The sequence below is a fragment of the Spermophilus citellus genome, assembly GCF_964194105.1.
Source record: "Spermophilus citellus genome assembly, chromosome: 3".
Classification (NCBI taxonomy): domain Eukaryota; kingdom Metazoa; phylum Chordata; class Mammalia; order Rodentia; family Sciuridae; genus Spermophilus; species Spermophilus citellus.
In genome coordinates, this window is record NC_138184.1 from 22,097,589 (window position 1) to 22,125,468 (window position 27,880).

At 50.2% G+C, this 27,880-nt stretch overlaps 1 protein-coding gene across 3 annotated transcripts in view; it reads right to left on the reverse strand.

Moving 5' to 3' along the window:
• VIPR1 (vasoactive intestinal peptide receptor 1) overlaps positions 1 to 27,880 on the reverse strand; it is a 44,220-nt gene that overhangs the window by 1,967 nt on the left and 14,373 nt on the right. For 2 of the 3 annotated variants that reach the window (XM_081284818.1, XM_081284820.1), the window contains exons 3-12: positions 25,040 to 25,147; positions 9,176 to 9,282; positions 7,720 to 7,826; positions 7,145 to 7,277; positions 4,545 to 4,698; positions 3,973 to 4,033; positions 3,681 to 3,747; positions 3,245 to 3,336; positions 670 to 799; positions 385 to 426 (exon numbers count right to left, since the gene is read on the reverse strand). In XM_081284818.1, coding sequence (XP_081140944.1) covers positions 385 to 426; positions 670 to 799; positions 3,245 to 3,336; positions 3,681 to 3,747; positions 3,973 to 4,033; positions 4,545 to 4,698; positions 7,145 to 7,277; positions 7,720 to 7,826; positions 9,176 to 9,282; positions 25,040 to 25,147 — 1,001 coding nt within the window. The remainder of the gene's footprint in view (positions 1 to 384; positions 427 to 669; positions 800 to 3,244; positions 3,337 to 3,680; positions 3,748 to 3,972; positions 4,034 to 4,544; positions 4,699 to 7,144; positions 7,278 to 7,719; positions 7,827 to 9,175; positions 9,283 to 25,039; positions 25,148 to 27,880) is intronic. The other variant, XM_081284819.1, reaches the window with a different exon arrangement.

Below are 27,880 nucleotides of genomic sequence, written 5' to 3' on the forward strand. Positions count from 1 at the left end.
GGGTGGCTGTACCCCGGTTCTTCCCATCGCCACACTCCAACTCACTGGAGCTCATCCATGAGGATGTCCGTGCTCTGTAGCCAGGACTCCACAGCAACTCCACCTTCCCTCGCTGCCCTACCCCCACTCAACACTGTATATAGCCAACTAGATGCCTCTCCAGCTCTGCTGAGCACAGCAATCAGCCCTGAACCCAGAGGAAAGGGTTAAAATGCAGATTCTAGGTCAGCAGGTCTGGGGTGATCTCAGAGATCTGCATTTTTAACAGGTTTTAGGTTGACAGAGTTGCTAATAGTCTAATAGTGAGGTTTAACCTGTCCTTGCTCTGCATATAGCCCATCACTGTTAATGGACCCTGGCTCTCAAGGTCTAGGAAGGACTTACCTCTCCATTGAGAAAGCAGTAGAGGATGGCCACCACAAAACCCTGGGGAGGAAGGGGACAGCATAAGTGAGGTGGACAGATAGCAGGAACAACCAGCCCCACCCCGCCTTTGGCCTCACACAATCCCTACGTTCCTCTGGTTAAGGAAAGGACTAAGCAACAAAGTAGATGCTCAACCAACACTTATCACAATAAGACTGGAGTTCAGTGGCAAGAGCCCCAGAGTCCAGGTTGAAATCCCTTAAAGCCCTAAGAAGAATGCATCCTGAAGTCAATGGTTCCTACCTGGAAAGATCCCACGACGAGCTCAAAGACCATTTTCACTTCAGCCTTAAAGTTGTCTGGGAAGAAGGCGAACATGATGTAGTGCACTCCAAACAGGGGGATCAGCAGGAGCGTGGACTTGGCCAGCCTCCTGGGGACAGGGAGGGCTAGCTGTGGGCAGTTGTGTCTACTCATGTGGATACCATAGGGCCTGGTGTGGGGTTGCTGAGGCATGACATATGCAAACAAGGCGAGGAGGGACTGCTGGCTCCCCTACGTGTCATACCCACATCTGTTCCTGTCCTAGATCTGCATTGCCACTGCCCTCATGCCCTTGGCCTCCAAGCCCGGAGGAAAGCATGGGAGAGAAAGTCCCTCTATTCTCATCCTTACAGAGAAGAGAATATAAAGGAGAGGCCAGTGTGGATGATGTGTAAGTGTGGGATTTCAGCTACTAGGGAGATGTTCTCAGGAACAAGAGATCCTGGTTCTCCCTCTCCTGGTCTTTGGTTTCTCCAATCTATACAACTAGGTAAATGTATGCACAACACAGTCAAGTAACAGAGTTGGGGGCCTACTGTAAACTCAGAAGTGCTTTGGGTGCTATAAAACAGTGCATTTTCCTTATTGGGAATGAGGACTTCTGGGAGGAAAATCTTTCCAGCTGCAGTGCCATAGGTCCAAGGCCCCTTGGGAGTATGGCGAGTGCCCAAGTTTCTGCCTGGTCACTAGGGTTACTCAGTACAGCTCTCTGTCTTCAGCTTTTCTGCTGTGTCCACCTCTCCAGGAGTTGCCATCTTCCCTGGGATTGCACCCCTTTCCCGCACTCCCCCACCTCTGCACACCAATGCACACGTTCCCAGTATGCTTCTCTCATGTTGCTAAGGACCAACTCCTTCTTCACCAGTGCTCAGCAGGGTCAGCATTCACTCTAAATTCTCTCCTCTCTTCCATGGCACAGGGCTCATTCTGTACCAGTTGACCTCACAGCTGGTCCAGGCAGTGTGAGCCCATGGTTTCCTGGATGGGGGAAGTCTGGGAAGAGGTTGGTAGGGGTTGTCTCTGCCCCTATCTTTCCTCTCCTGGAAGTCAGTCCAGGGGGGAGGGGCTATCCTGGGTCTGAGGTCCCCCAGTAACCTGGGAGCAGAGGAGCTGGCCTTACCCCCTCCCACTCCTTCCTGGGCTTGGCTCCCACCCATGCAAGGATCCAGAGCACTGCCCACCCTTCCTTGGCCACAAACCTATCCTTCACTGAGGCTGACAGATGGAGGCTTTCTTTAAATTGAAGGCTTATGGGGAGGTGGAGAGTGGGAGCTGACAGCCCCTCCTCGGGGAGCGCCATCTCCAGCTCTTGCCACCCCTTCTGCCTGATGACAGCTGTTCCCTTCCCATCTATCTCACCCACACGGACCTGGCCAGGCCCAGCTCAGATTCTTTCCCTCAGATTCAAGCCCATTTGCATGTTGGGGGAAATGAGGCTCCACGGGCAGAGGAGAGGGTGAGCGTGCACAACCCGGATGTGCTGCTCCTCACAGATTGCAGACCCTCACTGGGCCTTCCCTTCTTCAACAGGAGGGGACGCTCCACCTACACGCCTGGCAGGCAGGAGAGGACGCGGTCACACCAGGGACGTGAGTCTTAAGTCTCATCACAGAGAATCACACGATTCCAGAATAGAATCCTAAATCCAGCAGCTCGTGACATTATAGCTGGAATCTGGAGCCACAATGTCGAAAGAAAAGCCGGGCCAAGAACATTCTAAGATCCCAGGACCAGAAATCCCATGTGGCACTGCCAGCTTTGTCTTGTCTGCACAGCACGGATGCTCAATCTCCTGTTCCCTTCTCTGGGCATGCAGACCCTACTCACCTTCCCAAAGCCCTTTTCATATTTTCACATTTCTTTATTTCTGCTTTTCAATCCTGTTGCTCCAATAAAAACCTGCCTCTGTCTATAGTCCTCGCAAGCACAGGGGACAGCCCTCATGCCTTTCCAAGCAAGGAACATATTTACTGTCCCATGGACATCATTCCCCTTTCTCCTTGCCTATGATCATGTGATCCCGAGCCCCGGAGAGCAGTTTTACAGGGGACTGAGTGGATACGATGAGACGATGCATGGAGATCCCTTAGCACATGTAAATTGCAGATGTCCTTATTATAATACTGAGTCTGAACATGGCTGTCACACTGGTAGACTGGGGACTCCCCTAGGGCTTTCATCTGCCATGCATTTATTGCACCCCTTTTCTGTACCATGCACATGCCAGGGACTGGGTACACAGTACGAACAAGACACAGGTTATCTCTGTCCTCTTGAGCTCTGTGGCTTGACAGCGATGTGTACCTGGGAACGATGCCAGGTGAGCTAGTGGAGAAGAAGCAGACAAGGGATTCTGAGGGCAGCCTGGTGAGGTGGGCAGGGCCAAGGGACACTGGTAGGCTGAGCCAGGCCATGGAATGGCAGTGGGCAAGAGCAATGTGGCTTTTTTGGTGACTCTAGAGGTTCGGGACAGGGGTTCTTCAAGGGGATGCAAGGTGATTTGAGGGCTGGGGTTAGAGGAGGTAGGGGACAAGAGCACTGGGCCCACACTCACGAGTATGGACTGCTGTCATTCTTCCCGATATCCGGGGGTCGAAGTTTCTGAACCAGGATTCGGATGATGCAAATAAATAGGACGAAGTTCACCTGGTGGAGTGGGGACCTGGCGGTTGGTCACTCAGAGAGGGGACGTTTAGTCTTCCAGGCTGATGGCCTGTCTTTCTGGGGTTATGCTGCCCCTCACTAGCTCTTCCCTCTTTGGGGTGGTCATCTAGGACCTCTACTTCACATCTCTAATGACCGTGCCTCTCAACCCATTTACTCTAGAGGAAGAGCTGGGGGCATGGAGATCGGATGACCCCATATCAGGCAGTGGGAAGCCTATAGTTCAGCTCTGACCTGACACTAATTTCCTATGTGACCTGAGGGAAGTTGCCTCTCCAATCTGGGTCTGAGTTTCTCCAACTCCACGGGGTGGGAGGAAGGCTTACCAAGATGGAGGTGAGGATGGGGGCCTTTATGATCCACCACAATGAGGAGTTGATGGTGTCCCAGCACCTGATCAGAGTATGAGCAGGGGAACAAGAGATTGTCCTCAGTCCCAGAGAGTCAGCAGTCACCCCCACTGTCCCTGGCTCTGCCCCAAGCCCTAGAGACAATGGGCCCAGAGTCTGTTCTTCCCTCTAACCTCCCCTCTGGGGGACACTGTCCACCTGCCATTCCACCCAGGGGATCTCACCCAAGTGATGGAAGCCGAGGGGTGGGGGCAGGGTGACTGCTCACCCATAATCCTCAAACTGGATCCTGATGATGGTCCACACCATGGTGAATGTGCTGGGCACCCCTGTCAGGGACAAAGGAGAGAGAAAGAGAGGAGAGGGCACAGGAAGCAAGGGTAGAAGAACCGAGGGAGAGATTTAGGGCAAAGAACCAGAGAGAAGGGGGTGAGAGAAAAGGGTGTGGTTCAGGGCTGCTGTCTGTGGTTGCAAGGGGTTTTCCTTGTGCAAAGATGCTCAAGGTGGCAAAGTTGTGTGCCCATAGGGCTGTGTCCCACCGTGAGGGACAGTCTTTTTCTAATTTTGATAGGCATCTTACAGATTAGCAGTGACTCTGCATGTGACAGTGACTAAAGGGAAAATGGAAAGCTGATCTGTCCCTCAGAGTGACCCTAGTTGCATCTGCAGCCTAAGGGCTCCTGTCCCAGGGTCAGATATTCCAATAACTTTTATTATCCTTGGTCAAGATCCTTGTAGGCAGCAACTAAGACTGTGGGTTGGGCTGGCACCCTCCCCCAGTGAACTTCCCAGGCCTTGCCCCCTCTGTTCCCAGCCTGACAGCCCTCCCTGGTACCATACCCCAGCCGATGAGTATGTACCCCCAGAAGTACTTCCGCTCGGAGAAGAAGGAGACGGCAAGCAGGGTATGCAGGTAGAGGCCCTCCACCAGCAGCCAGAAGAAGTTGGCCATGACACAGTACTGGAAAAAGACCACGGCTGCCTTACAGCCCACCTGCAGGGAGGAGAAAAAGGGGGTTCATTAGGGCTAGCAGGGATCCCTTATTACCCATGATTCTGCTTGGGGGCAGGGACAAACAAGTTGCTGCCCAGCCAACTTAATCTCTTTGTTGTTTTAGAATGTACTTGGTAGTTTTCCCACCATTCCTGATTTTAGATCATCTGATGCTTTGGGATAAATTAGCAATTCTTTTCTTGGGGGGTGGGTCCCAGGATTGAACTCAGGGGCACTCGACCACTGAGCCATATCCTTAGCCCTATTTTGTATTTTATTTAGAGACAGGATCTCACTGAGGCACTTTTGCTGAGGCTGGCTTTGAACTCAAGATCCTCCTGCCTCAGTCTTCTGAGCTGCTGAGATTACAGGTGTACGCCACTGCACCCAGCAAGTCAGCAATTTTAATGGTCCATCCATTTACGCACCCATTAGACATTTGTCACCAACTCATCTGTTCATTTGCTGTCCGTGCATTTATCTATCATCTATTCATCTTCCCCACCTCAATCCATTCACTCACTTGCCTATGTATCTCTCCATTCATTTACCAACCTTACCCACCTAGCCATCCTTTCACCTATCCATCCACCCGTCAACCCACTTATGCATCCATTCCTCCACTTGCCTACCCTCCTACCCCTCACCCATCATCTCTTCAATCTTCCTTACTTAATCCATCTCTGTTTCTGCCTACTGAGCCACCCATGGACCCATTTACCATTTACCCATTCACCAACCATCCCATCCCCTTCCCATCTTCTGTCTCCACGCATTCATCTTATTCCAATTAGGACTGAAAGTAGCTGGGAGAAATATGAGGGCAAAGTCTTGTTTGAGTTTTCAAGAGTCTACTGACTGCTTGGGGGTACAGGCTGTGGACTGTGGAGTGGGGCCAAGGAAGTGTGGAGGAGAGACTGGGACTGAGAAGAAGGTAGAGGAGAAAGAAGTAGAAATGAGGAAAAGAAGAAGAGGGAAGGGGTGGTCATTTCTCTGGGGGCCAATGGAGCTACTGGACGAATGGGTTCCCCAGGGAGGTAAGGACAATGTAGGAGTCAGGGAGACCCTTGAGTAGATCAATCAGTGGGTTCTGGGTGGCCCATCTGGCATGACTGGAAAGTCTTCTGGGCCTTTTGTCCCCTCCCAGAAACAGTCTCTATTTCAGATGAAACCAAGATGCCTGTGAGCCAGGGCTTAAAGCTACCCTCCTCTTCTACTTCCTTGTACCCAGAATATAGGTTCCCACCCTTCTTTCTCATTCCCTTGGTTTTGAGATATCCTCAGAGAGGAGCTTCATATTCCCTCCTTAGGGATGGGAAGTCCTTCCTTAGGCCACATTTCTGTCCCTCCAGCTGCAAGGTGTGCTTGCTTCCCTACCTTTCCCCCTCATTAGCTTTACAACAAGCATACTCAGTTCTTTAACAGGACAATTTTCTGTGCTTTTCCTTTGCCATAGAAAAGCTTCACAGGGCTGCTAATAAAATGAATTGGGAAGACAGTTTTCACAATTATCCTCAGCAAGTGTGCTAGAGGCCGCAGGTCATCTCCAGGCTCTGTGGTCCCTATTGCACTTGGTCCCCACCTTGTGAAATGAACACTGGGTTTTCTTCCCTTCTTCTTGAGATGCCTGAGGTTCCACCATCAAAGGTTCATTCCCTGGGGGAAGGTATTGCTGACCCTTGATATTAGGTACTTTCTCTCTTGGATCATTCATGAAACAATGAGTCCTTGACCACAAGGGATGGGACAGAGCCAAGGCCACTTTCAAGCTCTCTGTCCTAGGACAGGGACACCCAGAGAGGGCTCTTTGGCTCAGAATCACTTGGAGATGAATCTCTTAGTGACTAACAATTAATTCCCTAGAGGCTCCCTTGACCTCCCCTCCATAGGAAGGTCCAGAACTAGACCGAGGGCAGGGGAAGAACAGAAGAGGAAGGCTTCAGAACAGTGTTTGGATGGAGTCCAGATGGCAAGAGGAGGGGGGTGGGGAGTAGGAAGGGTGGCATGGTGAGCAGAGCCCTGGTTGCAGATGGCAGAGAACAGAGTTGGAGGAATCTTGGAAGTCCTTGTGCAGATGGGGAAACTAAGGCAGGGAATTTTCAAGGCCAACAGAATGTTAGCAGTGGAGGTAGGGTGTCGGCCCTAGGCTGTGGCTGTGAGATATCCCACTTTCCACCTGTGTTGCTCATTGGCAGGAAAGGTCTATAAGAGGAAAGGCTGTAAGATCAGGTGCTGGGAGAGCAGTGAGATTTGAGGAGCTATCACGGAGTTGGGTAGAGGGGTTGTCCATTCCTGGAGAGAAAGACAGAGAAAGAAGAGGGAAGGAGGGCAGGGTAGGAGGAGGGAGGGAGCGAGAAGGGAGAGGAGAGAAGTAGGGAGGAAGAGGAGATTCACATGATTAAAGATGAAGGCAAGAATGAGGGAGGGGGCCAGGCAGAGTCCTCACCGAGCCCTCAGAACAGTGGTCTGAGTCCCCGCTGTCGAAGAGGGCCAAGTCTTTGATGAAGACGGCAGCAGCCCTCAGGATGAAGGATACGAAGAGATGCGTGTGGATGTAGTTCCGCGTGCAGTGGAGCTTCCTGCATGGGGCAGGCAGATAAGGGAGGCTGGAAAGACCTCGGACACTCATCCCAGCCAACATGGACCTGTGCTCTGATTAAAGGGGTGGGGCTGAGAAGCATGTGGGCTCCAGAGTACAGGCCTGGCTTCCAAGAGGGTCCCATTCCAAACTGTGGGCCCAACTTCAGGAACCCCACTCTCCTGTGCATCCGAGGAGCCTCAGCTAGGGTGCACCCAACCTCTGGTGCCATATCTACAGCTATAGGCCATCCTGTGGGTGACTAAGCTGCAGCAGATGGCACATCTTGACCACCTGCCATCCAGAGGAGGCTGGCCTCTCAGGAGGGCTGGGGAAAGGACTGTGAACTAGCTTGGGGTTTGACAGTGCAGAGGCTGGGCTCAACCATGGGAATGATACTCGTTGGGACTGCTTTGAGGCCTAATGCCCAGGCGGGGTCTTACCTGAACAGGCTCAAGATTGCGGTGGCGATCAGAAGCGTGGCAAGGGACAGGCTGTAACCGATAGTGTAGCCAGTCTTCACAGAGTGGTAGAACATTGTCTGCTGCTGCTGGAGGGAGGCAGGCAAGGATCTTGGGTGGGGGGCAAGGTGGGCTCACCTAGGGGCTCTACACTCTGCCTGCTGGACCCTGGCAGATGAGGAGGCTGTGGCCCAGGGCTCCCAAGAAGAGCTGAGCAGTGCCCTTTGTGCCACCAACCCCCTAACACTTCAGTTTCCAGGACAGAACCATGTCCCGGGGTGTGGTGAGGGTTGAAGTCACTCCCTCTCTTCAAGAGGGATGTGTCAGTGAGGGACAGAATGGAGACCTCACACATTCCACTTGTTGATTCATTCATTCTTCAGTCATGTGTCTGGCCCTGCTGTGCCAACTCTGGGCTCAGGGCCCCAGGAGACCAAGGCTGCTGTCCTTTCAGACCTGCACATGAAGCCCTCTTTCTATGTAGCTCAGGGAGGCACACAGGGAGTGCAGAATGTTAAAGAAGACACGGGGCGTAATTTCCTATTTGGGGTTCCCAGTGGCTGGGGGCAGCAGGGTGAGAAAAATCTAGCCTTTCTGTAGGAGACAGGACAACACTGGATCCCAAGCCTTCTCACTTGGCCCCCTCCCTCAGTGCCCTCCCTATGGACACACATGCAGAGTGACAGTCTCTTGGTAAACCCCACTTTGTGCCTAAGGAGAGGTAAGGGGTTAAGAGGGATTCTGGGGAGTTAGGGCCGAAGGCTCTGGTAGGCTTCAGAAGCCTTTCAGGAAATTACTGCTCCCTTCAGAGACATGAAAGCTGTCTGATGGGGTGTCTTGGGGTGGGGCAGATGTCATCACAGACCCACAGGGATGTTTACACCCCAAAGCAGTGAGGGGCTTCTAGCTAAGGACTACAGTTATAATCCAGCCTTCGCATCCATATTACTAAGTGGCTCCTCAAATCTCTACAGAGACCACCTGTGCTCTACTTGCTTCAGGGACAGATCCCTGTCCTCAGACTGAGGACAATGTGCCCTTTTCCTATCCTGTCCCTGATGTGATGTTGGGTATCTGAGGCTGGTTCTCTTTGCACCTCAATTTCCATCTGGACACGATAGGGTGATGGTATCTGCTTGCTGTGCCACCTCCAGGCTGGAACCAGGCTCCCTCAAGACAGTGGGGTGGCCCCGCCTGTGGTTACTGCTTCAGCTTCTGCTATGGGGACAACTTCCTGTGTGCTGTTCTCATGAACCACCCTCCACCTGCAATGCACCCTGTCAGGGGGATTGAGGGGATGAGTCTCCAGAAACCCATGCTTGGAGGGCAGGTCCCAGGAATCCAGCTCCTGCAAACATGGCAACCTCAAGGGAGGCTGAAAGGAGCATGGGTGGGCTGAGGTGAGCTGGGGGTGGGGGGAGGGTGCACTGAGGCCCACCTCATCCAAACTTGATGCCTTGTCATCCAAGCCACAGGCAATAGGGTAGGGGCCAGGCTCCAGCTGCGTCCAGCCCTCATCTGTGCAGCTGCGGCTCACGTTTCGGCCTAGATGGGAGAGAAGAGCAGGGAGGAGAGAGGCTGAGACCAGGAGGAGGGCTAGTCCCTGGAGCAGGCCACAGGAGCCTGGCTGCCTCTGTGCTGGGCACGAGGCAGATAAGAGTCCTATTCCCACTGACTCCTGGTGCTGCCAGGCTCCAGCTGTTCTCTTTCAGACCCTCAGGGCACCTGAGGCAGGGAGAAGCCCCTTCAGAGTGCCAGGGGACCTTCTGAACAGACAGCAGAATCAGATCATACAGTCCTGGGCTTAGTCCTACCCCTTGTCATGACCAACCCTCATTCCAGGGGAAATGTAAATTCTATTATTGTCACAGACTCAACTGGATCATCATCACGGAAGGACCCCTGACCCTTGCCATGAGCTGAACACTGACCCTTGTCGCTGGGCCAGAGCTCAGGCAGGAGGCCATATCAGCCTAGTCTTCCTTGGTCATCCTGGGTGGGGCTGTGAGGCCATGTCCTCCCACATGTTCAGATGTGCTTCTGGAGAGGGACCAAAGGTAGAGGTGGACAGGGTTGGGGGTGGAGGACACCTGATAAGGGTACAGATCTGAAATTCTCATAAATGGAGAAGTAAGGGGTTCCTGGCAGGGGAAACTGCAAGGCAATGCATGTGAGAGGGCACTCAAGCAGGGCAGCACTGCAGGATCTTGAAGCTGAAACAAGTTGCGGCTGGGGCTCCAGGGCACGCTCCATCAAGTCTCTGTGCAGCAAAGGGCAGGATTGCTAAGGGGGCATGTGAGGTGAGGGGTACACCAAGGCTACCCACTCTTCAGGCCTAGGGAGGTGTCTTCTCCCCTCGGAGAGAGGGAAGGGGCTGAATAGACAATGGGGGGGGGGACAGTAGAGTGCCCCTCCCCCATAGGACCACCATCACTGTCACCATCATCAACAGCAGCAGCAGTAGCCTTAACACAATGGCCAGTTTTGACCTTTCCATGTGTCAGAGTTGAACAGAGCACTTTAATCAAGCTCCCACCCAATGAGGAAGGTGACTCCATTTCACACTTGAGAAGGGGAGGCTCCATGAGGTTGGTACCTTGCTCAAGGTCACTCATAGGGCAGGGTGGAGCTGAGCTGGTCTGTCCTCCCAAGTCCTGTCAGGTAAGCTTGTCCCTCGCCTGCACTGAGGGGACCTGAGAACTTGTTTCCATGTCCAGGTGCAGAGCCACAGGAGGTGTCGAGCTGTCCTGTGAACTCAGGGAGGGTCTCTGTGCAAGAGTGTTTTAATATTTCCAAATTTTTCCCTGTGCCTGGAATACACCAGGTGACTCCATAGTCACTTTTTCTGGAGCAGGCCACAGGAGCCTCCCGACATTGCTTTGAAAGAGGTCCTTATCTTCCTACTTTATGTGTGGGGCCTTGGGCAGCTGGGGCTTGGGGAGGAGAGCCAGTGAGGAGCAGCCCTGGATAAATGGCCTGGGGACTAGGTGGCTGGGGGAAGGGCATTGGGCTGGGTTTCCTGCCTAGGCAGCCTCTGCTGCCCAGGATTCCCAGCCACACTGCCATAGAGCTTGCAGGACTGAGCAGTCTCTAGTAGCCCCCCTCTCAGCCCTCTCCACTTCCTGTTATTGTGGCTGAAGGTGGGCCCGGCCTGCAGCCTTCAGCAAGTCCCTTTCAAACTGCAGCTCTGCCTCACCCCAGTTCTAAGGATTATACCCAAGGCCCCGAGGCCATGCCTCCCACTCAGGATCAATTCTTCTGGGGACTCCACCCACTAGGGATTGGGTAAGTAGAAAAGAGGGACAGGCCAAATCAATCAGCCTTGAAGCAGGGACATTAAAATACTGGGTTCCCTTTTCACCAGATGGATCAGGGCTCAAAAGATCAAGCTCAAGGACAGAACGGGCACCTGATATTATCATACTTATGCTTACCAAGACTGGGTGACTCATGAGTGTCTACACAGTAGCTTCACATGCTCTCTCTCTCTCTCTCTCTCTCTGTGTGTGTGTGTGTGTGTGTGTGTGTGTGTGTGTTGGACAAACATTAATGTGTTAAGGCCAAGGATTGGGAGTTATCACTAGTCCTGCAAAAAGATGGGGAACCAAAGACTAAGAGAGGAAGTAACTTGCTCAGTCACCGCAAGAAAGCTACAGTCTCAAGCCAGCCTGATTCCAGATCTATCTGGGCTCCTGGCAGTGGCCAAAGGGAGCCACCTTGTCCTCTGGAGCCATGGCCGCTCTAGGTAATAGGGGAAGGGAGAGCAGGCGGCCTCTTTGAGGAGCCTGGGAGAGTGGCCTAGGCCACAAAGAGAGCTGCTCTTGAGGGGATTTCAAAGGCAGTCACCATGGGACCCAAGGAGCAGCCAAGTCTCTGCCATTTAGCTCTGTGTCTGCAGGGGGGATACAGGGGGTGGGAGGGAATGGCCAAGGGACTTTAATCCTGAGCTAACAGGGATGCCCCACATTCTGTTTCCTCCCACTCAGCAATGGCTCACAAAGCAGTCACACCCCTCTCCTCTCCGGGGTTCTCTGTTTTCTAAAATTTGCTGCTCAGTGACTTGAGCCAGAAATTAGGAAATTTTTGTTTCTCCTCTCCTCCTCCAGGATCCACAAGTCCTGTCCCAGATTCTTTTTTTCTTCAATTCTACTGTATCTTGTCTTCCCTGGCTTAGGTAGGAGCCTCCTGATGGGTCTGTCTGCTTTCCTGAGCCTTCCAACCAGATCACTACCCTGAGATAGCTAGAGGGATAGTTCTGGCATCCATACCTGACCCTAGGGCTCTCCTGTCGAGATCTGTCTAGGGTTCCCCATCCAGTTAGCAAGTGTAAACTTCTTAGGTTGGAATCAAGAACTGGGTAGGGGAAAGAGGGTGCCCACAGACTCTGCAGACGTAGCTGACATAGACTGTGTATTTGTTTTTCAAACCAAAATAACCATCCTATTTTTTATTCTAAAAAAATCCTTCAAATATTTAAAGGTAAAAAAGCCCCACAGATGAAACAGGTGCAGCAGTGCATGCCTGTAATCCCAGCTACTCTGGAGGCTGATGCAGGAGCATTGTGAGTTTGAGACCAGACTGGGAAACCTAGCAAGACCCTATCTCAAAAGGTCTGGAGATGTAGCTCAGTGGTAGGATAATTGCCTAGCCTGCTTGAGGACCTGGGTTTCATCTCCAAAAACCAAACACACAGATATATGTATGCATATTACAAACTAAAGAAATAAACCACCATAAACATTTTGGTACCTTAATGAGCAATCACTTGCCTAGCCAGCCCCTCTCCCCCAGGTATTATATCCAGCCTAAATAGATGACTTCTAACCCACCAAGGTTTTTTATCTTTTATAAACTTTCTTTGACTTTTCCTGTAGAACCAGGTCACTTCTTAGGGGAGTTATCCAAAGGGGCAGGAGAACTTCATCCCTATCCCACTCTTGCAAACATCCCCCTTTGGAATTTAAGGCCAGTTCCTCATGCCTTCTTTGCCTCAATGCCCAGATATGTTTTCAGCCCCAGCCATAGTCTCCATCATTTTTAGAGTGAGGTCCTCTGAGTTAGCTGTACAGGTTGTTCACTGCATGTGACATCCGGCTGATGAATGACAGACTAAAATTGACTTCACATTCAGGTTGCCACTCAGTGAGCTCTAGTGAGAGGTTGATTCCACCTGAAGAAGATCTGCTTCTTTCTCATTTGCACAAAGGCACTGAATGGGTCCTGTTGAGGCCAGCACCCTCAAGGTCAGCCAGATGGTGAACTGGAGTCTGAGTTCTTAAGCAAAGGAGCTGCCTAGATACATTCCGGCAGAGACAGAAGGAAGTAGCACATGGAGAGGAAGCATTTAGTTGATGCTTGGAGAAGGCTGATTGCCAGACTCTGCTCTTGGGACTCAATATGGGGTCTGCCAGAGGAGCTCATCTCCTACCAGCCCAGGTCCTAGGTCCTCACTGGAGAAGGGCTGGATAAGGGGGATGCTGACCTGGAATAAGGCACACCTTACTGCTTCCAGATTCTTAGAGGGCGCTTCAAGGTCTGTCCTTCACAGTGAAGGTCACAACCCTTAGCATTGAGGGAAAAACTGGCACAGGCCAAAGAGACCATTTGGTCTACCTTCTATCTCCACTTTACAAACAGGAGAACTAAAGTCCAAGGACTAAAGTCACATGAAGTGAGGGACATCTGCTGAAACCTTATCAAGGCCCTGATCTTCCCTCCCTCCCTCTGCCTCCTCAACCCTGCTCCACCTTTAGTCTTCCCCATCCAATCTGCTCTTCTCTCAGTCCTCCATCACTCATACACCCTGATTCTCCCTCAGTCCTCTCAGTTCACCCTGCTGGACCCTCACTCCTCCTCATCCACCCCCTTTCTCCCTGTGTCTCCCACATCCACGCTGCTCCTCTCCTCCATCAGTCCTCCTCATTGACCCTGATCCTCCCTTACTGCTTCTCATCCACAACCATCTGGCTCCAAACACAGTCCTCCCCATCCACCCTGCTCATCCCTTAGTCCTCTTCATACACTCTATTCCTCCCCCAGTGCCCTCCATCCTTCCTCACATCTCTACATTAACCATGCTCCTGCTTCAATCCTCTCCATGACCCCGAACCTCTCTCACTCCTCTTCATCCACAGCAAACCTAGTCTTCCCTCAGTACTCACCATCCAGCTTGCTCTTCCCTCACTCCTCCTCCCTCAGTCTTCTCTGTCCATCCTGCTCCTCCCTAATTCCTCCTCATTCACCCCATCCCCCACAGAGTACTATCTCACACACCAATTCTTCCTGACTCCTCCTACACATTGACAAACATCCTGCTCCTCCCTCAGCCCTCTCCATCTACCCTGATCCTCCACAAGTCCATCTTGTCCTTCCCTCAGTACTCGCCATCCAGGCTGTGCCTCCCTCAGTCCCCAATATCCACTCTGTGCCTGCCTCTACCCTCTTTCCTGCTCTCCCCTCCGTCCTACCATCCATCTGCTGCCTCCCTCATTCTGCCTTGTCACCCTGACAACTCCTTAGGTCTTCCCCATCCATCTGACTCCTCCCTCAATCCTCTGCACCCATACTGCTCCTGCCCCAGGACTACATTGATTACCCAGCACCTCCCTCAGTCCTCTCAATCCATCCTCTCCATTGTTCTGAACTTCCCTCGCTCCTATTCATCCATGCCCCTCCTGCCTCAGTCCTCTCCATCCACCATCCTTCACCCTACATTCCTCATCAGCACTCCACATCCAACCTGCTCCTCTTTCTGTATTGTCCATCTGGTCCTCGCCTCCCCCTCCTAATCCATGCTGTTCCTCCCTAGGTCCTCTCCCTTTACCATGTTCCTACCTCACACCTCTCCAGATAGCCTGCAACTCTCTAAGGCCTCACGGGCTCTCATTGAGAAGGAATGTCCATGTGTCCTCACCCCCCACACTACTCCTCGCTCTATCCTTTGCATCTACCCTGCTATTTGCACATTCCTCTCTGTTCAGCCGATTCCTCCTTCAGCTTTCTGCATTCGACTGCTCCATGCTCACTACTCTTGACACCTTCCCCAGTCCTCTTTGTAGACTCTGATACTCCGCTGGCCTCTCCATCAACCCTTCCCTTCCCTCACTCATGCCAATCCACTTGGCCCATCCCTCATTCCTCTCCATTCACCCTGCTCTACTCTCACTCCTCTCCAATCTTCCTCCTTCTTCATTCCTCCCCATGCATCTTCATTCACCCTCATCCTCCCTCTTCCTTCTTCATCCGCACACATCTTGCCCCTCCATCAGCCATAACTTGCTGCTCACTCCCTTCATATCCAACCTGCTCCTGTTGTGCTCCTCTCCACCCAGCCCCATTTCCCCCCTCCCTCTTGCTTTCCTTCCTGGCTCCTCCTTCCCATCTATCCTCCTTCACCTTAACACTACTCATCTAAAAGCAATCCTGTTCCTCCCTCAGTCCTCTCTATTCAGACTGTTCTCCTTCATTCTCCTCCTTTAGTCCACTATATCCACCTCCTGCTCCTCCATAATTCCTCACCCACAAAAATTCTCACTGTATTCCATTCACAGTGATCCTCCCTCAGTCCTTCCTATCAACACTTCCCTTCCATCTTGCCAACTCATAAAAAGAGCACTCTTTAGGGTTAGGGTTAGGGTTAGGGTTAGGGAGATACGTTAGTGTGCTTCTCCCAGTCTGTTTCTCATCCAGTCCTTTCCACCCAATCTGGTCTGCTCCCAGTCCTCTTCATCCATCTTGAGTCCTCCCTCACTCCTCTCTATCAATCCTGCTTCTCCCCCAGTCATCTCCTAACCAATCCTTCCCTACTCTTCTCCATCCATCCTGATCCTCCCTCATTCTTCTCTATTCATCCTACTCCTCCCTGAATTCTCTCCTCCCTCAATCCTTCTCACCCCAAATTTCTATTTCTCCCTCATTCCTCTACATCCATCCAATGCTTCCCTCACATATCTCCCAATCTGTACTTTTTCCAAGTCCTTTCCACTCACCCTGTTCCTCCCATTGGTCTTCTCCTCCCAATCTTCTCCTACCTCCAGTCCTCTACATCCATCGGGCTTCTCCTTCAGTCCTCTCCATTCTCCCTCTCATCACTCAGCCCCCTCAACCGAATCTACTCCTCACCCAGTCCTCTCCATCCATCCTGCTCTTCCTTCAGTCCTCTCCTCCCAATCTCCTCCTCACCTCACCCCTCTCTATCAGTCCTGATCCTCTCATTCCTTTCCATCTATCCTCCTTCTCAGTTTTCTCCTTCCATTCTGTTCCTCCCTCAGTTCTCTCCATACATCCTGCTTCCCCATCCGTGCTATTTTTCCACCCTGCTCTTCCCTTGGTTCTCTGCACCAATCCTAGTACTTCCTTAGACCTCTTCATTCATTATTCTCCTCCCCCAGTAATCTTCTTTCAATCTCTTTCTCATCCAGTCCTCTCCACTCCCTCAGTCCCCCTCATCCCTCTTCATCCTTCTCCTCCCTCAGTCCTCTCCATCCATGCTGCTCAATGTTCATGCCCACTCCTCTATATTTCTTTTCATATGATCCTCTCCAATCACCCTGAAACAGAATGTGGAAGATCTAGGAGGAAACATGGTGGGTGAAAAGACTGAGGTGTGAGTAGTATGGTTAGGAAGGACTGAATGAAAAGAGGGTTGTTTTATTGGAGGAGCAGTGATGGAGGAGCAGTATGGAAAGGAAAAGGGATGGAGGAGCAATGTGATGAGGAGGCATGATGGAGGGTAATGGTCAATGTAGAGGGGAGGGTAAGGAGTGAGGATGGAGCATTAGGGTGGAGAGGACTGAGGGAGAAGCAGGACTGAACTGAGGAATGAAAAAGGAGAGGGAGGGATATGATGAAGACGAATAATGGAGAAACAGGATGGAGAGAGCGAACAGAGAGGAACAGGGCTGGATGGAGAGGACTGAAGAAGGAGGGCTATGATGATGAGGAATGATGGAGGAGCCAGGTGGAAGATGAGGAATGATGGAAGAGCCAGGTGGATGGAGAGAACTGAAAAAAGGTTATGGTGAGGGAGGACTAACAGAGGAGAAGAATGGGTGGAGAGGACTGGGGTAAGAGCAGGAATAGATGGAGAGATCTATAAGATAAGAAGGAGGGCTGTGGGGGTGAAGGGTGTTGGGGGAGCAAAACGAATAGTGAGGACAGAGGTGACCTGTCTATCCATCTAGCTCCTGGCTCAGTCCTCTCCATCCATCCTACTCCTCCTTACAAAAAGATTTTCATTTCTCCTGTACTTATACACCCCTCCTGGTCTTCCTTCAGCTTTTTCTTCCCAATCTGTTCTCCCCCAAGTCCTCTTCATTTATCCTGCTCCTCCCTCAGTACATCCCATCCTGCTTGCTCCTCCCTCAGTCCTCTTTATCAGTTCTCCTCAGTTCTCTCCTTTCACCCAGCTGCTCCCTCAGTTCTCTCTTCCAATCTGTTCCTCCCTCTAGTACTAACATCCATTCTATCTCTTCCTCACTACTCTCCATCCATCCTGCTCCTCCTTCATACCTCTCCACCCATTCTGCTCCTACCTCAGTCCTCTTCTTCCAATCTGTTCCTCACCCCAGTCTTTTGCATCCTTACTCTTTATCTACCCGACTCCTTTTCCAGATCTTTCCATTCATTCTGTTCCTCATGGAATCCTTTCATTTTAATGTGTTCCTCTCTTAGTCCTTTCCTCCCATCCTGCTCCTCCTTCACACTCCTCCATCCATCCTGCTCTTCTCTTAGACCTCTCTTTCTAGTCTGCTCCTCCCCACAGTCCTCTCCATCCACCCTGCTCCTCATCTTGTCCTCCCAATCTGTTCCTCCTTCAGTCCTCTCCAACCATCCATATTTTCCTTCATTCATCTTTATCACTTCTGCTCCTCCCTTAGTTATCTGTTCCTCTCCTAGTTCTCTCATTCTATCCTGCTCCTCTCTCAATATTCTTCTCCCAATATATTTCTCACATCAGTCTTCACCACCCATCCTGATCCTCCCTCTCTATTGTTCATCCATCCTGCTTTTCCCTCAGTCCTCTCCTCCCAATATGTCCCCCCATCCCTAGTCCTCTACACATATCCAAAACTTTCTCATTCCTCACCATACATCTGGGTCCTTCCACACTTCCGTTCTTCCATCTCGCTCCTCCCTCAGTTTTCTCCACCCAACCTGCTCCTCCCTAACTCCTCCTCAGCCTACACATTTCTGTTTATTCCTCACTCCTGGCTATCTGTCTTGTGCTTCCCTCATTCTTTTCCTCCAAATCTGTTCCTTACCCTGAGTCCTCTCTGTCCATACTGATTCTTATCCACTCCTCTCCTTCTACCATGTTCCTGCCTCCCTTACTACTTTTTTTAAAAATATTTATTCCTAAGTTTTAGGTGGACACAATATCTTTATTTTACATTTATGTGGTGCTGAGGATTGAACCCAGTGCCTCTAGCATGCTAGGTGAGCACTCTACCACTGAGCCATAATCCCAGCCCCTCCCTTACTACTTTCAATTCCATCCTGCAGCTCCATCACTCCTCTCTATCTCCCCTGCTCCTCTCTCAGTCCTTTCTATCCATCCAATTCTTCATTCATTCCTCTCTGTATATCCTGCTACTCCATGAGATGTCTACTTTCAATATATACTTCCCCTGGTCCTCTTAACCCATCCTGACCCTCCCTCATTCTTCTCTATCCACCCTTTTCCTCCTTCAATCCTCTCCATCCATGGTGCTCCATGCTCACACTCACTCTTCTACACTTCTCCTTACAAAGTTCTCCCCACCCACCTTGAACAAGGATGTGGAAGAGTTAGAAAGAAGCATGGTGGATGGAGAGTACTGGGGTGGGGGAGACGTAGGATGGTAGGAGAGAAGTGAGTGGATAAAGGGTTGTTGTGGATGAAGAATAGTGAGGGAAGAGCAGTGTGGAAGTGAAATGTGGATAATGAGAAGGAATGAAGGATCATGGTCAACATAGAGGAGAGAAAAAGGAGTAAGAATGAATCAGTACAAATTGACAAGACTGAGGTAGGTGAAGGATGGATGGAGAGGACTGAGAGCAGAGCAAGGCTGTACAGAGAGGACTGAAGAAGGGAAAGGGCTATTTTGAGGAATGATGGAGAGAACTGATGTGAGGAGCAGAATAGATGGAGAAGACTGAGAGAGGAGCAGGGATGGATGCAGAGGACTGAAGAGGGAGGGCTATGAAGAGGAGGCGTGATGGAGGAGCAGGATGGATAGAGAAGACTGAGGAAAAACATTGAATGGAGAGGGCTAGAAGAAAAGAAATGGCTGTGGTGATGAGGGATGTTGGAGGAGCAAGATGGATGCAGTGGCCTGAGCTGACCTGTCTATCCATCTGGCTCTGGGCTCAGTCCTTTACATCCATTCTGCTCCTCTCTCAGTCCTCTCTATACATCCGGCTCCTCCTTCAGTCATATCAGCCATTCTGCTTATTCTTTAGTCCTCTTATCCCAGTCTCTTCCTCCATCCACCCTCTCCAGCCATCCTGACTCCCTCATTCCTTCCTATGAGTCCTGATTCTCAGTCCTCTCAACCCAACCTGACCCTCCCTCACACACCCTCACCCAAAAGTTCTGTTTCTCCCCTATTCCTCTCCATCCTCCTCCTCCTCCTCCTTCAGTCCTCTCTTCCCAATCTGTTCCTCATCCTTTCCGTCTTTAATGATCCTCCCCATTCTTCTTCATCCATCCTGCTCTTCACAAATCTTCTCCTAATCTCTTCCTCACCCCAGTCCTCTCCATACACCCTGTTTCTCTCTCAGTTCTCTACATCTAATATTCTTCTCTTCTAGCTATCTCAAATAATCTGTTCCTTCTCAGTCCTCTCCTTCCAATCTGTTCCTCACCCCATTCCTGTACATACATCCTGATCCTCCCTCATTCCTTTACATCCATCCTGATCCTCTTTCACTTCTCTCCATCCATCCTTCTCCCTCCATCCAACTTGCTCCTCCCTAACTGCTCCTCACTCCAAATTTGTTTCTCCCTCCCCTTCAGTCTTTTCCTCCCAATCTTTTCCATAACCTACTCCTCTCTATCCCTTCTTCCCCTTCCTCTCCTACCATCCTGTTTGTCACTGTGTCCTGTCAAATCCATCCTGCTCCTCTCCTCCATCCCTCAACTCATCTGTCAGTCCTCTCCATTCATCCTGTTCTTCAATCAGTCCTCTCCATCCATCCTACCTTTCCTTCAGTCCTCTAAATCTACCCTGCTGTTCCTTTCGCCCTCTCTATCCCTCCAGATACTTCCTCAGATGTCTACTCCCAATACTCGTCACCCTCATTCTTTCCATCCCTCCTCTTCCCTCCCTCTTCTCCCTCTATCCTGCTCCTCTCTCATTCCTCTCAATCATTCCTGCTTCTCCCTCAATTTCCTCTTTAGTCCTCTCCAGTCATTCTCCCTATATCTTACCCTTCTCCTCCCCAGTCCTTTTTATTCTTGTGATCCTTCCCCCACCCCTTTCCATTTATCCTGCTTCTCCCTCAGACCTCTTTACTCATCAGATCCTCCCTCAGTCTTCTTATCCCAATGTGTCCCTCCCAGAGCCCTCTCCTTCCATCTTGCTCTTTCCTCAGACATCGCTTCCCCATCTACGCCTTCCCCCAGTTAATCCCCATACAACCTGCTCCTCCCATGGTTACCTTCTCCCAGTATTCTCCTACCTCTAGTCCTTTTCATCCATCCTGATGCTCCCTCAATCCTTCCATCCATCATTATCCCTAGGTTCTCTCCATCTATGATGCTGCATTCTCATGCCCAGCGCTCTACACTTCTCCTCATATGATCCCCTCCAACCACCCTGAATAAGGATGTGGAAGAGTTAGAAAAAAGCATGGTGGATGAAGAGGACTGAGGAGGGAGTATAATGGTTAGAGAGGTCTTAGAGGAAGGACAGTTGCTGTTGAGGAGCAATTAGGGAGGAGCAGTATGGAAAGGAAAAGGGATGGAGAAGCAATGTGGATGAGGAGGGGCAATGGAGTGTCATGGTGGATGCAGAGGACAGAGGAAGGAGTGAGGACAGGGAAGTAGGAGGGAGAGGATTGAGGACAGAGCAGTAGGAGGAGAGGATTGTGGGAGGAGCAGGGGGGATGGAGAGGACTGAGAGGAATAGGGCTAGACAGAGAGGACTGAAGAAGGAGGGCTTTGAGGAAGAGGAGTATGGAGAAGCAGGATAGAAGATGAGGCCTGAAGAAGGAGCAGGATGGATAGAGAGGACTGAGATGGCAATAGCAGCAGGTTGAAGAGGACTGAGGTAAGAGCATGGCTGGACAGAGAGGGCTGTAAGACAAGGAGGTCTGGGGTTAGGAGGGGTGTTGGGGGAGCAGGATGATGGAGTGTAATGAGGCATCCTGTCCATCCATCCAGCTCCTGGATCAGCCCTCTCCATCCATCCTGCTCCTCCCTCAGTCCTCTCCAGTAAACCTGCTCCTCCCTCACTCCTCCTCTGCCACAAATACCCTACTTCTTTTGTCCTCTCCATCCATCTCACTTCCCGCATCAGTATTTTCCTTTCATGCTGATCCGCCCTCACTACCTGTCAACCTTGATCATCTCAGTTCTCTCCCTCCAGCCCTGCCACTCCACCATTCTTCCATATCTGTCCTGAATCTCCCTCAGTCCTCTCCATGCAGCCTCCCTCCTTCCAAACTCCCCTCATTAGTCCACTTCATCATTATCCTCACCCATCCTTCTCTTCCATCACATCTCCTGCTCCAAATCCATTATGTTCCTCCTTTGTCCTGTACATCCAGAGAACATCTTCCTCAGTCCTCTCCTTAGACCCTGCCCTCCCCTCCTCTTCCTCATAATCAGTCATCGTCTCTCAGTCTTCTGCCCTCCTCCTCCTTCTCCCTCAGTTTTTCCCATCCACCTGATCCTCCCTCACACCTTCTCCTCAGCCTTGCTCACCCCTCCAACTTTCACTCATCTGCTTCATTCCTCTGTCCTCCTCACTCTCCTCATCATCTCATCACCCCTCTCCATCACTTCTTCTCCCTCAGGACTCTTCTTCCATCCTACTCTGTCATGAGTCCTCATCAACTGTCCTTTCTTTGGACCTCTCCATCAACCTTCCCTTTCCTTTCTTCTGCTCATCTAAATGGCTCATCTCACAGTCTTCTCCATCCACCCTGCTCTACCCTCAGTCCTCTCCATCTTTCTCCTTCCTCATCCATCTTGATAATCCCCCACAATTCTGTTCACCACCCTTATTCCCCCTCTTTCCTCATCTACATACTTCTTGTTCTTGTGTCAGGCATCACCATCCAGCCCTGCTGCTCTCTCATTCCTTCATATCCAACCTGCTCAGTCCTCCCCGTCCAACCCTGTTTCCCCCTCACTCCTGCTTTCCCGCCCAGTTCTTCCTTCATTCCTCCCCATCTATCTTCCTTCACCTTTACTCTTCTCATTAAAGCCATCCTGTTCCTACCTCAGTCCTGTCAGTTCAGGGTGATTGTCCCCCTTACTACCCCACACAACCTGCCTTTCTCCTACAGTGCACCTTCCCCACTGCTTGTCATTCACAGTGACGCTCCCTTAGTCCTCTCCCTAAACCGTGCTCTCCCCTTGCACCACCTCATAAGTGGTGTTCCTGTGTTCCTTCCTCGGTCCTCTCCATCCATTTTCCTCCACACTTAGTTTCCACATTAACATCATTTTCTGTCATTCATCCTCATCAATCATGCTCTTCCCTAGGATCTTTTCATTCCCCTTTTCTCCCTCAGTCTTCTTCATCTGCCTGGTTTAGCTCTCTGTCCTCCTACAATCCCTTCGGTATTCTGCACGTATCCAACTCCTCCCTGGGTATCTCATTGCAACCTGCTTCTACTTCAGCCCTCTGGGTTCAGCCTGCTCCCTGGTGGCTCCTCCTCATCCTCCCTTCTCCTCCATCAGTTCTTTACTCACACAGTCCTCCCTCTGTCCTCCCATGTGGTCGTCTCCAACCATCCTGATCCAGGATGTGTAGGAGAGAGGAAGAAGCATGGTGGATTGAGAGGACTGAGGGAGGAAGAGGATGGGTGGGAAGGATTGAGAAAAGAACAGGCTGGATGTATGGGTCCAAGGTGGGACTGAGGGTGGATGAAGAGGCCCGAGGAAAGAGGAACAGAGCTGTGATCAGTAGGAGTTATGGAGAAGGATGGATGGAGAGAGCTGAGGAGACCTGTTTATCCATCCTGCTCCTCCCTCAGTCATCTCCATGTAACTATGCTCCTCCCATACTACTCCTCTATTCTGCCCCTCTCTCAGTCTTCTCATTACACCCCTTTCCTCCTTCAGTTCTCTACACCCACCACAATCCTTCCTAACTCCTTATCCCACAACCATCCCCTCTTGACTCAGTTCTCTCTGTCCATCATGCTCCCCTGTCTCTCTTCTCTCCATCCATCCTAATCCTTTACCAGTTCACTTCACCACATTGCTCTTCTATCCATTCTTTCCATATTCTCTCCTCCTTCCTCAGTTCTCTCCATCCATCCTGCTATTCTCTGGATCCTTCCTGCCCCCTTATAGCTCCTCCTGCACTTTCCTGCAACTTGGACTTGTGTGGGGTGTATGTAGATTCTCTCTCTGTCCCCTCTCTCACCTCCACACTGTCATTACACAAACCTCTCACACTTTTCTCCTCCACCACAGTTTCTAACTGAATTCAAGCCACCATCGAATATTGCACGCCTTGTCATTGAGTCTTCCCATTTCCCTCTCAGAGAAACCAGAGTTTCCAACAAGAACCTAAATTGGACCGTGCCTGTCCACTGCTCAAAATCCCCTATGGCTTCTCACCAGACTTGGGACAAAACTCACATAGGTCATCAATGCCCTGCAGAATCTGTATCTACCCTCACCTCCTTCCTCTGAGCTCCAGCCATGCCATCCTTCAGGGGTTTCCTTAAATGTTTATTGTACAGTTAGTGATTCTCTCTCACACTTATCCCCTGGCTCAGGATCTCTGCCTAGTGACCCTTTCTCATCTCCAGGTCTTCACACTGTAGCTGAAGCATCACCTCCTCAGAAATGCTGTTTGAAACACCTGCCTTACAGTGCCCTCACTCTCTTCTTTCTCCTTCCCAGAACTTCTGACCCCTTATGACGTATTTGTTTATTGCCACACTAAATGCCTCTCCAGCTAGATCCTTGTTCCCAGAGGGCAGGCAGAGGGTGGTTGTTTCCAGTGTCCCCTTCCTACTGTTTTCTAACCCTGTTCTTTGTGTACTAGCAGGTACTTCATCCACTGAAAGGAAGAATGAATGACTGTGTGTTGGAGGCTTCTAATGACTCAGGAGCAAGAAAACCCACTTCCTAAAGAGTTCACCCCCCCTTTTTAAAAAATTTCTGTCTCACATGTGAACATTCATTTAAGCAGAACAAGACAATGTGTGTAAGCAAAGCTATATGGCAGTTTCATGGAGCCCAAAAGATCATCGGCTCCAGGCAGCAAAAGACTGAATCACAGGGGATAGGAAAGGTAGCAGAATACAACAATTACTAATAGGGCATTATGTAAAATTGTGGATGTGTAACCGACGTGATTCTGCAATCTGCATTTGGGGTAAAATTGGGTGTTCATAACCCACTTCAATCTAATGTATGAAATATGATATGTCAAGAGCTTTGTAATGTTGTGAACAACCAATAAAATAAATAAATAAATAAATAAAAGAAAACAATTAAAAAAAAGAATGTTCAGCACTGTGGCTGAATCAAATGAAAAAATAAAATTTTAGTGTCACTAAAAAAATAAATAAATAAAAAATCGATATGCTTATTTTTATCTTATTAATTTTCTAAATATTAATATCTTAGCTGGTAACTTGTATTCCTACTTTTGTTGTTGTTGTTTGTTTTTATTTTGCCTTTAACTTTTATGATATTGTGGTATAGTTTTCATGTAATTTTTCTTTGTAATTTCTATCTTTATTATCATATTTACATTTTGTAAAATATATAAGGCTAAATTAAAAAAAAAAAGACTGAATCACAACCAACCCAAGACAACAGGAACATGGGAGCCATAATTTAATTAAGCACCTGTCAGTCAATCAGTTATCAATTGTTAAGCAAATATTTAGTGAGCCCTTCCCACATTCTTATCTCTCTGTGAAGAGCTAATCAAATCCCCTGAGTCCTTCAAAGATCCAGTGTTGTTGCTTCCCTGTTAAGGATCCCCCTCACCCCCCCCCCCATCACTCCAACCCCTTTGTCTACATCCCTTTGCCTTTACCCTTCCTTGAGAAAGGGAGTCCCTACTCCAGCAGGCTCACATTTACCCACCAAAGCTCCTGCCCTTCAGACCAGGATTCTTACCTTGAATGGGGGAGAAGAGCTTGAAGATGAGGGGGCAGGCCAAGACGACCACCTGGCCCCGAGGGGTAGCCGGCCAGCAGGTAAGGTTGTCCCACATCTTGCTGCAGCCTGTGTGGTGAAGGCAGAGGACACATGGGTCACCAGAGAAGCCCTGGGATCTGAGCTCACAGGTACCACTCTATTCCTCCTCTAGACAGTCTCTTACCTTTGAGGAGCTCCAGTCTGAGAGGGGAGGCACAGACTTGCCAAGGCTGTTCAGGACATGTCCTGACAGGGAGAGGGGAGAGAAGGCATGACTACCACTCCATGGTCCCCTTTGGGGTGGGACTCCCTTTCTCACTGTTTATTGCAGTGATGGAAGGCTTCATCTGGTATTTGATGGGCAGTAACCAGGGATGCCAGGCAGGTGACCTGGATGGTCCTACACAGTGATAAATCCTCTTACATTCTGCATGACTTTCAGATGTGCCACTGGGCCTCTGTGTAGATGTGGGCTTTTGCAATAACCAGAGCTTGGACTCTTGCTCTATTTTACGTAAAAACGTAAGGTGCTTTTTGCACAGGCTTAACATACATGAAGTTTTCCAGGAATGTAACCATTGAGAAAAGGGGGAGAGGAATATATACCTTGTTTTGTTCTGAACTTTAGAGTCATCTGATGATTTGGGAAATCATGTTACCCACAGCAACACTGTTTGTGATATTTGAGTCACTGATATAACCACCTGCATATATCAATCTGCATTTATAGCCCTCACATTCCCAGAATTTATATTTATAGGTACAACCTTCAGACCATATCTTCTTATCTTTTAGTGCAATCATGCCTGAATGTGTACACAGCATTGTATTACAAGTTACTTTCCTTTTTGTTTGTCTTTCATATTATAGCTAGAACATCTTTTTTTTTGGTAGCACAATGACCTTTCTTTTTACGATTTTTGAGAAAACTGACATTTAGATTTCAAAAATGTATCACAAAATTCTCATCAGCAGCAGTTTAAGGAATTTCAACAATGGTGATAGATCCTTCTTTACTGACATAAACAAGACTTTTACGACACATTCAAAAAGCAAAACATGTCCCAGAAGGGCCGATTATAAACCCTCATTTTTTTTTTTAAAGAATGAATATGAGTGGATTGTGAATCTCATTTTATAATAGTAAAAAGTGACCTTAGAAAGAATGTTGTTATAAAAAGGAGGTATTGGGTACATGGGGTGACAAGTATATTAGGGTTCATCTAGGTTTTGAGACTCTGCATAAAGCTCACACATCAGAACAGATGTCTCCAGCTCAGTTGGGTTAGGAATGGTGATGGGGGCATCAGAGAAAAGTCTGCAGCACAGGCTGTGGGCTTCACTGTGTAGCTATGAGTTTTCAGGACCTGGCTAGTCAGGGGCATCTCCAGAGATCTGATTTACTAGGCAGATGCAAATGCCATAATTTTGCCTCTTTAGGATCAGGGTGCCCTTGAGTGACTACAACTACTCTGGACCCCCTCCCCTGAGGGAGGCTTAATTGTCTCTTTGCAATCCTGCCAGTCCCATAGATTTGCTCAGGAAACCCAACCCCTGAGCCAAAGTCAACGCCAGCTGGGCCAAGCCCAGCCCAGCCCAGGTCCGAAGGTTCATAAGTTCCCAAGAAGGGGGCCTGGGAAGAGGAGGTGGAGGGATGTCCCAACTTAGGGGAAGAGACTCTGAGTGCTGGATTGGGGCAGCAGTGGGAGTGGAGACTGGAGGCAGGGACCTCTGGGTTTGCAGTAGTCAGGTGGCACCTGCAGCTAAAGGCTGAAGAAGACACTTGAACCCTGGGGTCTGGTCGGACTAGTCTCCCTTCCTCGTGCACCCCAACCGCTTCCACCCCAACCTACCCCAAGGGCACTTTCAGCCTTGGTCTAGCTGCTAGTTCTCCTCCTTTCCTGTGCTAGCCTCTCTGGAGGCCACGTAGAGGCCTGGCGGGCCAGTCAAATTCTGCTTATGGTTTAAGAACCTGTTAATATCAAACACATGTAGGCTTGGTATGTGCCTGGCACTGTTCTGCCGTCTTTAAAGGAATAGCTTATTTAACCCTTCCACTTCACATCTGAGGAAACTAAGGCGTCATGATTAGGCATAGCTGAAGGTCACCTTGCTGGTGGGAGGTGCAGCCTATTCGCCTGTTCCCACTGCTGGTTTGAAGGGCTCCGAGACATTTCTCTGTGGATTTGGTTGCTGCTGGCCTTTGTTTACCCTTCTCTGACAGTGCCTGCCACTCCCTGTTTTATAGGCCAGCTATTGTTGTTTGGGTCCCCTCCAGACTTCAGACTCTGAAGCTCCAGCTGCCAGCACAGTCTGGGGAGCCGATTCAGAACCTGGCTTCTGGCCCGGAACTTGGCTTCACCAGAGGTGGATCAGAAGAGAGGGAGACTAGGCCCTGACCTCGGGTAGGTCACACACATTGGGCCTCAAGGAATCACAACCAAACAACTGGTCCTGGGGTGCAGGCCATCAAGTAAGGCAGGAAGCCAGGGAAGAGGACAATATGGGGGATGTATTCGGGGAAGCCTCTTGTAGAAGGCAGGGTAGGACTGGTTGCTGAGGCAGCAGGGTCAGGGAAGAAGTGGAGGGGTCATAGCCATGAAAATGCTTGGTATGTGGAATGGCCTGTTGGCCTGGGAATATTTTTTGTGTGCCCACTGGGTGGGGTTGTTATCCCAATAGGAAAGCCCAACCTGAGGCATGAAATAAGGAATGGCAAGGCAGGGTGGCACTGGGCTTCTGCTGTGTCATTTTCTAGAAGTGCATGCACAAAGAGACACATATTCACACAGAACCCCAGGCGCATGCACATGCGTGCGC